The sequence below is a fragment of the Temnothorax nylanderi genome, unplaced genomic scaffold, assembly GCF_030848795.1.
Source record: "Temnothorax nylanderi isolate EJ_2023f unplaced genomic scaffold, tnyl_v1.0 TNYL_tig0708_pilon, whole genome shotgun sequence".
Taxonomy (NCBI): domain Eukaryota; kingdom Metazoa; phylum Arthropoda; class Insecta; order Hymenoptera; family Formicidae; genus Temnothorax; species Temnothorax nylanderi.
This window is the reverse complement of record NW_027249770.1, coordinates 1-16,997: the sequence shown is the minus strand read 5'-3', so window position 1 is coordinate 16,997 and position 16,997 is coordinate 1. Positions and strand designations below refer to the sequence as shown.

General features: G+C 32.9%; 1 protein-coding gene across 4 annotated transcripts; it reads left to right on the top strand.

Annotated features, from left to right (window-relative positions):
• The first annotated feature begins 9,290 nt into the window (after positions 1–9,290).
• LOC139784934 (uncharacterized) lies at positions 9,291–16,941 on the top strand. Of its 4 annotated transcripts, none has more exons than XM_071724101.1 (8): positions 9,291–9,355; positions 9,431–9,630; positions 10,983–11,472; positions 13,501–13,738; positions 13,825–14,736; positions 15,653–15,897; positions 16,316–16,499; positions 16,608–16,941. In XM_071724101.1, exons 3-8 carry the CDS (start codon positions 11,344–11,346, stop codon positions 16,835–16,837), a joined length of 1,938 nt encoding a protein of 645 aa, XP_071580202.1. In that variant the 5' UTR covers positions 9,291–9,355; positions 9,431–9,630; positions 10,983–11,343; the 3' UTR covers positions 16,838–16,941. The 4 variants fall into 4 exon arrangements, with proteins under 4 accessions (XP_071580202.1, XP_071580201.1, XP_071580203.1 ...); XM_071724100.1 differs by having other exon boundaries at positions 15,626–15,897; XM_071724102.1 differs by lacking the exon at positions 10,983–11,472 and having other exon boundaries at positions 15,626–15,897.
• Positions 16,942–16,997: the final 56 nt, after the last annotated feature.

Sequence of the window (16,997 nt, the reverse complement as noted above, 5' to 3'; positions counted from 1 at the left end):
AAAGTGCCGTAAAAATGACGTACTTTTGTCTCATCTCCGTGACGTCATATATTGACGTCACTAATACGTAATTAATGACGTCGCCGTTACGAAATAAAAGTACGTCAGATTTTGAACATTTGGACGTCATCTTGGAATGGCAGTCACAAGACTGACCATAAAATGTCGTCAAATAGACGACAACTTTTTAATCTACATTATTTTTTATGAAATTAAAATGTTAAAATGTCCACTTGATAAACGTTTATAAAAAAACGTTTTTCTTCTTTATCTATGAAAAAAAAACGCTTTTTTAACTGTTTCTTTACGTATCATGTGCATATAGCCCCGCTTTCTCAAGGCGGTCACCCATCCTAGTACAGTACCGCGCCCGTGTTGCTTGACTTCGATGATCCAGTGAACAGTGACGATCTTCTGACCCTGATGCTTCCTTAGTAACTGTACTTGTCTATAACAAGTACATCTTTAAAGTGTTCAAAAATCTTGTAATGATATCTTCTTGATAGCTATAACACTGCATGAAATAGTTATCATTGTCTTATAAACGTCCATTATTAGTCGCCGACGTCATAGACCAAAAATGACTAAAAATAGACGTCATTATGTCGATGTCGTCTTCTGACGTCACTTTGCTCCTTGGGTTGGGTACTGGTCTACAAACTGACGAACCAGATACGTCGTGTTAAAGTCAGTCAACTAACGTCTTTTATTAATCTAAAGTCTGACGTCTCACCCAGGTAGCAAGGTGACGTTAATATGACGTCAATAATTCGTCATTTTTTGGGTACGACGTCATTTTACCAACTTAAGACGTATAAATGTCGTGACTTTTTTGACGAAATAATAACTAATCGTAGAATGACCTTATTATAACGTACCATTGACGTCATTTGTATAACCATAAAAACACTTCGACAATTTAACCAAACTATAACGTCCAAGTAACGTTAGATTAGTGCCCATTTAATGACGTTAGTTATTTATCCATTGTACGACGTATCTGAGACGTCAGAATTTCGACCAATAAAAGACGTTAGTTAAATCACTTTAATACGACGTTCCTGGTTCGTCAGATTGTAGACCAATAAATGATGTTAGTTAACTGACGTTAATACGACGTACCTGAGACGTCAGACTTTAGACTAATAAAAGATGTTAGTTAACTGACATGAATACGACGTACCTGAGACGTCAGACTTTAGACTAATCAAAGATGTTAGTTAACTGACGTTAACACGACGTACCTGAGACGTCAGAATTTCGACCAATAAAAGACGTTAGTTAAATCGCTTTAATACGACGTTCCTGGTTCGTCAGACTTTAGACTAATAAAAAATGTTAGTTAACTGACTTTAACACGACGTACCTGAGACGTCAGACTTTAGACTAATAAAAGACGTTAGTTGACTGACTTTAACACGACGTATCTGGTTCGTCAGTTTGTAGACCAGTATCCAACCCAAGGAGCAAAGTGACGTCAGAAGACGACATCGACATAATGACGTCTATTTTTAGTCATTTTTGGTCTATGACGTCGGCGACTAATAATGGACGTTTATAAGACAATGATAACTATTTCATGCAGTGTTATAGCTATCAAGAAGATATCATTACAAGATTTTTGAACACTTTAAAGATGTACTTGTTATAGACAAGTACAGTTACTAAGGAAGCATCAGGGTCAGAAGATCGTCACTGTTCACTGGATCATCGAAGTCAAGCAACACGGGCGCGGTACTGTACTAGGATGGGTGACCGCCTTGAGAAAGCGGGGCTATATGCACATGATACGTAAAGAAACAGTTAAAAAAGCGTTTTTTTTTCATAGATAAAGAAAAAAAACGTTTTTTTATAAACGTTTATCAAGTGGACATTTTAACATTTTAATTTCATAAAAAATAATGTAGATTAAAAAGTTGTCGTCTATTTGACATTTTATGGTCAGTCTTGTGATGCCATTCCAAGATGACGTCCAAATGTTCAAAATCTGACGTACTTTTATTTCGTCCCGTCGACGTCATTAATTACGTATTAGTGACGTCAATATATGACGTCACGGAGATGAGACAAAAGTACGTCATTTTTACGGCACTTTGACGTCATTTCATAACGTCGCAATCGTCAGAACATGACCAAAAAATGACGTTAAATAGACGTCACCTTGCTACCTGGGCAGGTATGTCGTGTTAAAGTCAGTTAACTAACATTTTTTATTAGTCTAAAGTCTGACGTCTCAGGTACGTCGTGTTAACGTCAGTTAATTAACATCTTTTATTAGTCTAAAGTCTGACGTCTCAGGTACGTCGTATTAACGTCAGTTAACTAACATCATTTATTGGTCTATAATATGACGAACCAGGAACGTCGTATTAAAGCGATTTAACTAACGTCTTTTATTGGTCGAAATTCTGACGTCTCAGGTACGTTGTGTTAACGTCAGTTAACTAACATCTTTTATTAGTCTAAAGTCTGACGTCTCAGGTACGTCGTATTAACGTCAGTTAACTAACATCATTTATTGGTCTACAATCTGACGAACCAGGAACGTCGTATTAAAGTGATTTAACTAACGTCTTTTATTGGTCGAAATTCTGACGTCTCAGATACGTCGTACAATGGATAAATAACTAACGTCATTAAATGGGCACTAATCTAACGTTACTTGGACGTTATAGTTTGGTTAAATTGTCGAAGTGTTTTTATGGTTATACAAATGACGTCAATGGTACGTTATAATGAGGTCATTCTACGATTAGTTATTATTTCGTCAAAAAAGTCACGACATTTATACGTCTTAAGTTGGTAAAATGACGTCGTACCCAAAAAATGACGAATTATTGACGTCATATTAACGTCACCTTGCTACCTGGGATGTGTGCAGGCTCTGCGCGGTTTCTGCTGCTAATCTGCTCACATTGCCTGTCAGCAGGCTCTGTCGCATTTCTGGCTACAGTTTGACAACATCGTCTGATAGAGCAGTTTCCGCGTGCAATTTGTTGCCTTCCTGATACCAAAAATTTAATGCAGACTCTGCTTGGAATCTGCTGCTCAGGTTTGGCTATCTGGGTAGCGCCAAATTAGTCACATTAATATATCTGGCTATATATGACTGCATATATAGTTGTATATAATGCTATATCTAGTTACATGTAGGGTGCACTACTCATATATCATTTTATCTGGCTTCACATACATTTATATACGATTAGATATGGTGCTATATCTGGTTGTACATAGGACAAGATTAGTCACATTAATATATCCGGCTATATATGACTGCATATATAGTTGTATATAATACTATATCTAGTTATATGTCGGGTGCAGTACTCACATATCATCATATCTGGCTTCACATACATTTATATACGATTAGATATGGTGCTATATCTGGTTGTATATAGCGCCAGATTAGTCACATTAATATATCTGGCTATATATGACTGCATATATAGTTGTATATAATACTATATCTAATTATATGTAGAGTGCACTACTCACATATCATTATATCTGGCTTCACATAAAATTATATACATTTATATACAAGTAGATATGGTGCTATATCTGGTTGTATGTAAAACCACTGATTGCACATGTGGCCATGTATAATTAGATATGACCCCATATAAAAACATATATAATTATATATAATTATATATATACCAGATATAATTATATATGATTATATCCCAGGTAGCAGACAGTCGTCATAATGACGTGATTCTTACGTCATTTTATGACGCATGTTACGTCATTTATTCCTAAGGTTTAACGTAAAAATGACGTATTTTTCACGGTCCTAAGTCACATCCACAACGACGTCATTTTCTGACGTTTTATTGACGGCAAAAATAGGTCCAATGTACGACATACCGGTTTCTAGAAATGTTTTTTATGAAATTAAAATGTCTACTTGATAAACGTTTATAAAAAAATGTTCTTTTTCTTTATCTAAGATAAAAAAAAACTTTTTTAACTGTTTCGTTACATATATGCCATGTGCGTATAGCTGCTCTCTCAAGGCGGTCACCCATCCTAGTACAGTACCGCGTCCGAGTCGCTTGACTTCGATGATCCAGTGGACAGTGACGATCTCCTGATCCTGATGCTTCCTTATTAACTGTACTTGTCTATAACAGGTACATCTTTAGTGTTCAAAAATCTTATAATGATATCTTCTTGATAGTCATAACACTGCATGAAATAGTTGTTATAAAACTATAATTACACGCAACTAGATCCACTTATACCATAAATTCACCACTTCAATCATAAAGTTACGAAACACTATAAATGTAGGAATATTCCTGTGAAAAATACGTAAGTGCAAATACATGGCTTCATTCATGAGTCCGCAAAAAATAACAGGACCACTATACAGCAAAATCTGACGATGTTCTGTAGCTTTGAAAGAACGATGCTTTGTTGCATTAATCGGCTTTCTAGCAAACTCTTTTGGACAAAATTTCTTGGCAATCTCTAATCTAGCAGAAAGAGTTTTTATTGAAGTAGGTGATAGTTTTGCAGAAGAAGCATATTTTCCATCAACGATAGCTAAAAATATTTTTTCCATAACACCAATGCAAGATAAATGCATATAATCGAAAATACATTGAGTCACTAAACCTATAGAAAGACGTGCAATGCTAGATTCACCTTCAGTATGATGTTCTCCATCTAAACACATAACATATTCTTCGTTTGTTCGCAATCTATGATCAACACCACTAAACACCATAACACCTTGACGAACACTAGTTCCTACAAGCCAACATTTGGAACATGGAACTCGAGACTTATGACCCTGATGGCCTAATACAAAAGCACGTGCTACTGCATCTGCAATAAAGCAACGGAGCTCAAAAGTCAGTTTTTTCCCATTAAAAATAATCCCATTATTGTTTTTAACTTGTAGCACATCATCGACAAATGGCTTTAGAAATTCTGTAGCACTTGTAGGCTTCGAAGATCCTTTCCAAACCCCTACGATTTCTGGCTTGCTTTGAAAAATATTAGCAATTCTAATTTGTATTGGATATAACTGAATATTGCTTGCACTATCTAAAGAAGCACCATCTATGTGAAAATCAATTTCTAAATTATTAGGGATCATATTCAAAGGAGTAATTTGAAGAATAGATTTGACACCTTCTTCGAAACCTAAATGGAGATATTGTCCTCCAGCAATATCATCAATACGACATGACGTACGAGGAGTATTCAGAATCGTTCTTGGATCGCTGTGAAGGTTTGAAAAACAAGAATGAGTTCAAAGCAATTTCAAAATCTCCTTTGCTTGGACATGATTAATATTTGTTTTCAAAAAGACAGACGCAAGCTGTTCTTCGAAATTGTTTTTCTTTACAGATACCAAAGAATTTTCAATTTCTTCAGATTTATTTGCCAAATCGAAAGTATATTGAGACTCAAATTATCGTACTCTATATCATCAAAACACTCTATGTTTTGAAGTTCCTGCATAGCAGATGAACTGGTCGAATCATTTACTTCAAGAACATGCTCTTTTTCATTAGATTTTGAAGGCATTTGAGCAGTATTTATCATTTCTTTACGTGAAACGAGAACTGCACGAGTTAACTTCTGTCTATATTCAGTTGAAACATTATGAATAATTTTACGAGAGCGTATTTTCTGTAATTTATACATTTTACTGCGAATTAAAAAACACTAAATTGAAGATACAAAATTCAAGGAATATTCATTATAAAGAAAATGATAATCAAACTTGTGTGTTGAGGTTATGTGAAATTTGTACAACTGCATGCAGTGATTATTTTAAAATATATGAGATATAATACAAAAGTTATATTAGTTTTATATAATATAAGTAAAATAACTGCCCTTTTCAGTTAAAATTGGAGTAAAAAAGGAAACCTTGTTACAAAAAGCAGTATTCGAAGTCTCCTCGGATGCGAGATGCGTTGGATTGCACGTATCATTCGCACGACAACTCGTACTTGCATTGTGCTTGCAGAACGCTAATTGATAAAAATACTTACCGTGATAGCACCGTGCTAGCGCTGTCTGCTTTATCGTTTAAAACTGACACACTGACAGCATAATGTTGGCATAACGTGCTGAGCACGGCGTGCGCTGTCGTGCTAGCACGCTTGGTTATCGGGGTATTTAAAAAATATTTTGTGCTGTATGGGTATGGACAAAGTCTGCTCGGTTTTTGCTGCCAATCTGTTCTCAGGTCAAGCGCGCAGGCTCTGCTCGGTTTTTGCTGCCAATCTGCTGCCAGGTTATGTATGCAGGCTCTGCGCGGTCCTATCCATGGCAGCAAATTTGATCAAAATCCCACACCAAAACCATAGCCATCTGTGTCCGCATTAAGCTCGTGTTCTGTCGACAGAGCCTGGCTGACAGGCAATGTAAGCAGATTGCCAACAGAAACCGCGCAGAGCCTGCATACATAACCTGGCAGCAGATTGGCAGCAAAAACCGAGCAGAGCCTGCGCGCTCGACCTGAGAACAGATTGGCAGCAAAAACCGAGCAGACTTTGTCCATACCCATACAGCAAAAAATATTTTTTAGGAAAGATTAAAATAATTCACAAAAATATTTTTTAAATGTTTCTATGTCCGCCAGATTATGTCAAAAAAATCATTGCAGCAATTTTGGTTGAGCCTTGCGTTGTATTGCTGACAAAGATATGTCTCGCGGATGTCATGATTTTGCTTCGCAGGAAGCCTGCTTATATTAGCCCTCAACTGAAATTTACTTACGAGTTAGTCTTACCATTATGCGCCGCTTAGTGGCGTCGTTGCAAACTATCACGGAAAGATGCGCTACCATGCATCTTTTTTAATTAAGAATATTTCATAATATTTCAAAAATATTTGAAAGAAGATTATAAAGCCAATAATAAATAAATTTAAAATATTTTTTAAATATTTTGGAACGAGATTATAAAACAATAAATATGTAGATTTAAATTAATATTTCAAAAATATATTTCAAATATTTAAGAAAATATTGTCTGGGTAATAAAGAAGAACATTTTTATAAATATTTTTAAAAGATTCTTAAAATATTCTTAAAAATGTATACCACAGAAGGTTTTTAAATCATTTTTAAATATTCCTAAAACAATTTTAAAATGTTTCTTGCAATATTTTTACAGAAATATTCAAAAATATTTTTTGAAAACATTTTGTGCTGTATGGGTAATCAGCTGTTTAAATGACATGCATTAGCTCTTTAAATGATTCCTGACCTATACTGTTAATTAAGCGTTTTTTTATGAGAAAGGAATGCAAATGTGAAATAATTTTAAAAATGGAAAATATATTATATATATTATAATACATGAAATACATATAAAACATTACAACTCAAGAGCTAATATTACAAAGTTTTAATGTGTGTGTGTGTATGTGTGTGTGTGTGTGTGTGTGTGTGTGTGTATGTGTGTGTCAAGATGTCTAGCTTAGTAAAGGATACTATAAAAGATATTGTACTAGAAACCAATTAGTGGAGAATATAATAAAGAAAATTTTACTGATTTTTAAATAATATTCTTAATTAACTACCTCTCATTAATTGGTTGTTATTACAATTGTTCTCTATAATATCCTTTACTGACCTACATATACTGGAATAATTTAATTTTTTTCCTATCTTTTTATTATTTTGTTTTTAACAAGATAATCTGATTTATGATAACAATTATTTCTGGCCTGCTAAATTTCTTACCTGTAATATTTTAAATATGATAGTGTTCTACACCACACACATACACATTGAAACTAATGTATGTAATATAATTATATAGCGCCATTCTAATCTATATATATAAAGACAAATGTCCTGACTGACTGACTCATCAACGCCCAGCCCAAACCCCTGAACCTAGAAACATGAAATTCGGGTAGTGTATTTCTTTCATGACGTAAGCACCCACTAAGAAGGGATTTTTAGAAATTCGACTCCTAACGGGGTGAAAAGAGGTAAAATGTGTTTTCACGGATTCCTCGACGGGCAACGCCGGCGCCGGACAGCTAGTAATGTATAATATTATTGAGTTGTAAAATATTCGTTTTATACATTTCATGTATTGTAGTATATAAATAAAATATATGTATATGTTCTATTTTTGAAATTATATATATATATACATATGTATATTTATTCCACATCTGTATTCTTTTCTCATAAAAAGAAACGTTTAAATATACAGTATAGATCAGGGATAATTTTTAATGTTCGGTTTTTGCTGCCACTCTGTTCTCAAGTCATGCGCGCAGGCTTTGCTCGATCTTTGTTGTCAATCTGCTGCCAAGTATGTGTGCAGGCTCTGCGCGGTTTCTGTTGCCAATCTGCTCACATTGCCTGTCAGCAGGCTCTGTCGCATTTCTGGCTACAGTTTGACAACATCGTCTGATAGAGCAGTTTCCGCGTGCAATTTGTTGCCTTTCTGATACCAAAAATGTAATGCAGACTCTGCGTGGAATCTGCTGCTCAGGTTTGGCTATCTGGGAATCTGCGCGCATTCTGTTAACATTTTGCTATCTGGATACAACCAGATATAGCACCATATCTAATAGTATATAAATGTATGTGAAGCCAGATATAATGATATATGAGTAGTGCACCCTACATATAACTAGATATAGCATTATATACAACTATATATGAAGTCATATATAGCCAGATATATTAATGTGACTAATCTTGTCCTATGTACAACCAGATATAGCACTATATCTGTATAGATATAGATTCGCAAGTCATCATATATGCTGCAGATATTTAATTCTAAATTTAAAAATTTATTTGAATTGTTTTTATATATATTATCCCAGCCAGAAATGATTGGTCAAATCGACGTCGATTCGACGTCGATGCGTCGATGAATGGTCGATGTCGATGACTAGTCGATATTTTTGTCATTTTCGACCTCATTATAAAGATGTTTTTATGTTAATTGCAAATTGCAAATATTGTTATAAGTGACATATAATGTACGTAACTGTGGCGGAGGTGTCATATACAGTATAATGTCGATGACTGGTCGATGACTAGTCGATGTCGATGACTGGTCGATATTTTTGTCATTTTCGACCTTATTATAAAAATTGTTTTTATGTTAATTGAGCAATTGCTAATATTTTTATAAGATTTCTATTGTCTTTCGATTAATTCGAAAGACTTGTGACTCATCATAATTAAGGAACTATATATTGTTGTAAGTCGAAAGAGAGTCGAGCGAGAAGTATCGTATCGATATATCGAAAGTCGCAGCGAGCGACGAGCGGAAGGAGGAGAGTAGAGAATATGGCGGAAGAAGAAGCAAGGTCGCGCTTGTAACGGTGTAGTGCAATACAGGTTTGTGTTAACAATATTCCGTCTCTAATTGACTCTCCACAATATACTTATTACAAAATTCTGTGGATCATAAAGGAGGAAAACGGTCCAGTTATTGTTTACTCAGCATATATCCCTAATAATCTGCTTGTGGAAGTTTGTGGGGCTGAGAGGTCTTGTGTTTTGTGACCGAGAGACGTTCCCGGCCCTTATGCGGGCTGAAGAAGCGAGAAGATTAATATACATCAGATGTATTATTATATAATATAATCATGGCGAATAGTAATCAGAAATCCGTAAGTATCTCCTCTCTCTCTCTCTCTCTCTCTCTCTCTCTCTCTCTCTCTCTCTCTCTCTCTCTCTCTCTCTCTCTCTCTCTCTCTCTCTCTCTCTCTCTCTCTCTCTCTCTCTCTCTCTCTCTCTCCCCCCTCCCTCTCTCTCTCTCTCTCTCAACTTTCATCCATTGCAATACCTTTTTTAATGTGCTTTGAGATTTGATTGCAATATCCAAATTAATGGATCTGAATTCTTAATTACTGTTAACAATGTGTGTTTATATATGATTCAAGTTAAATATGCTAAATTGTTATACTTGAAAAGATATTCTAAATTTTTTTCTATTATTTCATGTATCGCACATAGATTTTAAATATATTTTTCCATAAGTTTACGATTTATGTAAAATAGGAAGGCTATTAAAATTATTATATAAAATGGATAAATTAAAGGTTAGGTTTGTTTATCCGAGAAGAATAAGTTATAATTATATAAAATGATGATATATATGAAGCAGTTATATATAAATTTTATCTGTATCTATATGATTATATAACCATATGTATGATTATATTGTAATTGAGACGAAATTCATTATATGATGGTTTTTATTTCAGATATATATAAATCTTAATTGTTTGTGTTGGATTTTTCTCTTTTAGCTTTTTTCATTTGCGTTTTGATAATGAACGTTTTGATTATTTTTATTTAAATTGCTATATTGTAGTTATATTATTGTATTTACAATATATTCGTTAACCCTCAATTAGCATACATGTGCTAATTCGCACCACTTTTTTTTCGTTTAGTACTTTATATATTTCAATTTTTCATATAAAAATCATTTCTTTTTCCTAAAATAAAGTGCACAACTCGATTGCCAGGGAAATTTTACATAAATTTTTATTAAAAATGACTGAGATACGACAGTTAAAAGTTGTCAAAATCTCAAATCGCACTAGTGTGGCATTTGAGGTGGCCCAACCGAGGTGTGCTAATTGAGGGTTAAGATCAGAAATCCATATACGCAAGGACTTGTTTATTTGTTCGTTATAAAGATCATAAGTGCTGAAGTATTTTAATAGTTTGATGCTTTTGAGATGTACAATACAATTTTAATCATTTTTCGTAAATGCTTGATTGATTTTTCATCGTGACAGACTGTTTATTATTATCTCTGAATGAAGGCATATTATTTGATATAGCCACAGTGATTTGTGGTTTACTTTTATTATGTTTTATTATGTTTAATTTATTTCAATTCTGTGATACATTTCTTTGCGTTATCACATGTTTTGTTATGAATATTTCATTATTGTAGTAATGAAATGATTATATATATACATTTCTTTTCGTTTGTTGTTTGGTTTAGATTGCTTTGTCAGGTAAACGGAATTTTAAAAGAAGAGCGGAGCGATTAATAACCAAAAGATTTAGACAGGAAGAAGAAGAACAATTAATGAGATCTAAAATTATGTCCAAAGTTATGTCAAGAAGAAATAGCAACAATGACAATAGTAGTAGCTCGTCTTCACTTGCTGATATCAATATTCTTATTCTATCCTCTGATGAGGATGATGATTTTTTTGATTTGAGGAACAGTCTACATGCTCAACTAAATGGAGCAAATAACAGTAATGAGCTTGTTGCTCAAGTGGATGTTCCACAGTTTTATTTAAACGAAGTAGACAGCAATAGTGATAGTGAAGGAGAAGCTCATTTTGAAATAGAGGATGACAGCATTAGTAATAGTGAAGGAGAAGCTCATTTTGAAACTGAGGATGAAAGACTTGGTAGGGAATCTGGAAATGAAAATGATAGCGAAAGTACAGGTGGAGAAAATGAGAGAGCGCTACAGTTTGGTAATGATGTTACAAAAGAAAAATTTATTCTTAGAACACTTAAAGAATGGGCAAGAGCACCTGGTGTTCTTTCAATGTCAAAATTAGATGATTTACTTCAGAGGCTGTCTCGTGGATTTCCTAGTTTGCCAAGAAGTTATAAAACTCTATTGGGTAATCCCAACGTTACTATTGATAACTTTGATGAAAATTATTTTTGGTACAGGGGTATCAAAAAAATCTAGACTGTTATTTACTAGATGAGTATTTGAGAGTAAATAATGAAATTCAAATTGACATCAATGTTGATGGTTTGCCTTTATTTAGAAAGTCTAAAAAGAAGTTTTGGCCTATACTTGGCAAACTTGTAGGTACTAAAAATGAGCCATTTATTATTGGTATTCATTTTGGAAAACACGATCCAGACGATGTTGAGAAGTTTTTATTTGATTTTATCAATGAAGCAGATGGACTTCTTAATAATGGTTATCTACGGGATGATAGAACATATCCTTTTTCCATCAGGCATTATATTTTCGATGCACCTGCCAGGTCTCTTGTTAAACGTTGCATAGGACACTGTGGTTATGCATCCTGCGAAAAATGTACTGTATGGGGAATTAGAGCAAATAACAGAACTGTTTACCTTGATCTTAATGCACCTTTGCGCACTGATGAATCATTTAAAAATCAGGAGCAACCATATCATCATAGAGGAGTTTCACCATTGTTGAGATTACAAGCTGGACTTGTGTCCCAGTTTCGATTAGATTCTATGCACCTAGTACACGAAGGAGTTTTTAAAAGGTTATTGGAAGCTTGGATTTATTGGCCAGGACCTTGGAAACTTCATTTAACTGTTTTCCAAAAAATTTGTACTACTCTTAAGCAGATTAAAAGTTCATGTCCACAAGATTTCAATCGTCCCCCCAGAAGTTTAGAAGAATTAAACTTCTTCAAGGCTACAGAATTCAGACGCTTATGCATGTATGATGGTATATGGGTGTTTAAAGAAATTCCTAACAATCTATACAAACATTACTTGCTTCTCCATTGTGGCATTTATATTTTAGCCAGTCTTCTTCATCAGACTATAAATAATTTTGCCAACAAAGTGCTAAGAACATTTATTGAATATGCTGCAACAGTATTTGGAGACAAGTTTGTTGTATATAATGTCCACTCTCTGTGTCATCTTGCGGATGAATGCGCTACTCATGGTACTTTAGATTCCTTTAGTGCTTTCCAATTTGAGAATAAATTGAAATCTATCAAAGAAGCACTGCGATCTGGTTATAGACCTTTGGAACAAATAGCAAAGCGTGAGATGCAGAAAGGAAAGAAAGCGGTGTATTTGCAATCTGCAAGCAATAAAATTTCACTTTTGAAGAGTCATGTTGATCCAGATGAGGGTTTACAAGGATTACAATATCGTCGCATTATAGTAAATGATGTTCTTTTAACCGTCAATGGCCCAAACAACTGTGTCAAAACTACCAGAAATCAAATAATTTTATTGAAAAATATCATTAATAGACATAATGAAGTGTACATTGTGGGAAATATGTTTAACAACAAAGAAGATTTTTACACTTATCCTGTTAATTCATCAGAATTGGGAATATTTAAAGTGTCCGAACTAGAACAAAATAAAACTGTGATCAATATTAGGTCTATTGCAGCAAAGTGTTGGTTAATCCCAATTGAAAGGGATAACAAAGCTTTTTTGTGTATACCATTACTGCACACTATTCCTTTTTATAAGTAGTGCTTATTTGTCACTTAAGAAATATCATGCTGTCTGCGTCATAATTTAATCCATATACTGTATTATTAGGTGATTAATTTCTCCGTGACATGCAGTTAATTTAGTTTTAACATTCTATGAGCCAAACTAATCATATCTAAGTTTTAAAACGCATTTAATAAATAGTTGGTTCTTTTTTTTTCTTTTGTAATAACTTGTTTTATATTTGCATTTTTCTTGGTTTTTGTACAATATTTACACTTATCAGTTACAACTCTAAAAATAATATAATGTATTTCTAGTTTGTTGTTGTGAAAATCTTCACGAGGAATAATGAAGACAATGAAAATGATGACGTTGAATATGGAGTAGGACGTACTAAATGGTTAGTTGGATTCGATAGCAGTAATGATTATATAAATAAAAAGTCAATGATATTGTGGCCTCCGAAATCATCCATGGTTAGTAATGCTGTAAAAATGGACAAAAATCCAGATTCATTATGGAAAATAGAGCACGTGCAAGTTAAGAAATTATATAGTATGTTTGAATTTCTTTTATTTCATTTTTTCTTGTCTTATTATTGTTAATAAATTATATCTTAGTGAAACATATTTATCTCACAGGTGATGTTTTATCTGCCCGCAATGCAGCCAAAGGATATGAGGCAACGTCTACCTATGAATCTGACCGTGCGTTGGGTAGAGGTTGTCGGAATAAGAAAAGAAAAGAGAATTTCTCATTTAATAACGAATCTCAGAAGAAATATCGTAAAATACAGCTTATTCTAAACTCAAGTACAGAAGATGAAGATGATTGTTCATCTTCTAACTTGAAGGAAAGAACTGTTGAATCTCCACCTCTAGTCCCATTCAGTCCACCTCAGTCAGAGATGTCATCAAACTCAACCAAATATAGAGCTAATGAAGATGAGAAACTTTTGAAAAAAATTAAATCGAAGATGGCACTGGACTTAAAACAGAGGGAATATTCAAATAAAAAAACTCTAGAGAAGCTCAACTTAAAGAAGTCTAAACAAGATTCTCCTGTAACTAAAATACAATTATCTGATAAAAATTCTAAGAAAATATCAACAAACCTTGATGAAGATCATGAATCACAATTATCCGAATCTTCTGAAACTGTAATTGAGAGGCAAGATAATGATGCTGAATCACAATTATCCAAATCTTCTGAAACTGTCACATTTGAGAGGCAAGATGATAATAATGCTGGATCTGTCATAGTTCCACAAAAAAATTATGGAAAATCTTTTAGCTCTCATATATCATTTTCTAATAACAGTCAACTGAAAAATCCTGGAAAGTCTTACTCTCAAGTATCAATGTCTAACTATCAGTCTGAAAGTTCTATGAAGTCCTGTAGCTCTAAGCTATCATCAGTGTCTAATAATCAGCTTACAAATTCAACAAAATCTATTAAATCTCAATTGTCACAGTTCAACAATCATAAAAGTTCCAAGAAGTTTTATAGACGTGAATTATTTTTGTCTCCAACGAAATCTGCTAGTGACAATGGTGAGTTGTTAAGAATTAGTTTTTCTTACTTTTTCTAGATTAGTATGTGCTGTTATAAAATTTTTAATTTTATTTTAATTTAATAAATAAGTTAATTTTTATTTTACTTTAATAAATAAATTTCACTTTAAATCATAATGACATGATAGTTACACATGTTAGTTGTAAATAGATTTACTGTTACATAGATAATATTTTTAATATTTTCCTTTTTCCTGAAAATTTGGCTATATTCTTTTTTTTCAAATAATATTCAATAAACGTGGCACATATAAAAGTTATTCAAATAGTAAAACTTAAACATTAAGCGAATTTAAACATTTTGCAATCAAGAATTTCTAATAATGTTTGGTCACGATTGATTGATATGCTTGCTGCTTAAATCTTATTGTTTAAATTTTTCTATATGTCATTATTAACCTTAGGTTTAAAAAGACAATCTTTAAGCTTTTATATTATTTTGTAGGATATGTACATGTATATTATTTTTCATTATTTTACAAGGGCAAGACATGTCTCAACTGTTTGAAATTGATTTGATTTTCCTAGAAATATGTAGTTAAACATAAAAATCTAAGAGACATAAAAAACGTGTTTTGAATTTTTATGTTAATATATTTATAGGAGAATTAAATCTGTTCCGAACAATTGTGACATGTTCCTTGTTAGTGATTTTATTAAAATTTTTATATACTTGATATAAACTTATTCTTGATTTTATCTATTTAGAATTTGTGATTATTTATGCTTTATTATTTAAGTAGAACCCTTTGAAAAAAACCCACTTTGTGATCGAACAAAATATTCAAACATATTTTTACTAACAACACAGCAAACAGATCAACAATTATCACTTTAGTTTATTATTTACTATTTTCTTTTTCTTCAGATTCTTTTTCTTCATCAAATATTACAGATCTTCTACACCTCTTATTGAAAGAAATCAAAAAAATAGAGGAGAAGGCAGCAGAAGAGAGACAGGAAATAAATTTGAAAGTAGACAAAATTATAACCTTTCAGTGTGAGCTTTCAAGTTTTCTCCTTCCGAATGAAGAAAGGCATACCCATCCTGATAACATGCCATCATATGCTATAAAAAGTGATGAAGAAATGAAACTTTCTGAGGAATACCTCAAGACTAATAAAAATTTCCGTATTTTAGTAAGTATTTTTCTATCTTGTTTTGCTTTTTTGTTTTAATTTTGACTTCAACAGTAGTTGATTTTAGTAGATAAAGCAATTTAATAAGAGTTATGTGCTGATTGGATTATATTTTTAGCTCTACAAGAATAATTAATTCTATGAATTGTAGTCAATTCAAATCTAAAAATATAATCCAAACAGCACAAAACTCTTATTTACACCATGCCGAATTAATTTTATGTCATTTGTCTTCTATGCCGCATGGGTCACCGGTGATCGACCCACTCAGTATGTTTATTATAGTTGTTCTATAATAATTACATAACGGCCTGAAAGATCGAAAGTTTAGGGTCACTGGTGACCCACGTGGCATAAAATGTGTTAAGCTGCCTTTTCTACTGAACTCAGCTAGTGATGTCTTTCTTTCATCTTTAAGGTACATTATTTTGTACAACTGAAAGTTAAAGCCAAAGAAGAGTGTAAAGTAAAAGATAATGAAGTATTATATGCAGTTATGGCTGCAGCTATTACTAATTCTCTTGCGTGTAAATATAATTTTCGAGGCGATGGCAACCAAAAGATACCCTTTTGCAAATTATTATTATGGGAAGTGATTATAGGTGAGTACATATTGAATATTCGTATATATGTGTTTTACAGGAGTAAGATACTTAAACATTTCTTGCTTGTGTTCAGCAATCTTACCTAAAATATTATTTCGTTTTTAGGTGCAATTCATAACAAGAGACCTAATGTAACTGTGGCGGATTTGTCAACATATGCAGGACAATGGTTAAAGAATGCTCCATATAGAAACAAGAGGATGGAAGTTATGGGAAACGCGATATTAAGAAGTCTAAGGAGACGTCTAAAGAGGAGAAGTCTAAGAAGTCTAATGAGAACCCATCCTCATAAATGCTTTTATTTCGTTTATTTGGCAAGAAATATATTCATATAGTTTTCATATATATATATATATATATATATATATATATATATATATATATATATTAATTTGTGATATTCGCAGTAATAAACAGCATTAATTAGTTTCGATCTGTACTCAAGTTTACTTTAATTAACAACTATTAATCCGATATTCTTGTTCATCCCTCTAA

Bases quoted from the DNA above. Each gene is read 5' to 3' on its own strand.
- LOC139784934 (XM_071724100.1), top strand. From the start codon at position 11,344: ATGACAGCATTAGTAATAGTGAAGGAGAAGCTCATTTTGAAACTGAGG. The intron at 13,739-13,824 runs GTATGTTTGAAT...TTTATCTCACAG, and splicing joins GCAAGTTAAGAAATTATATA to GTGATGTTTTATCTGCCCGC. The intron at 14,737-15,625 runs GTGAGTTGTTAA...CTTTTTCTTCAG, and splicing joins GAAATCTGCTAGTGACAATG to ATTCTTTTTCTTCATCAAAT.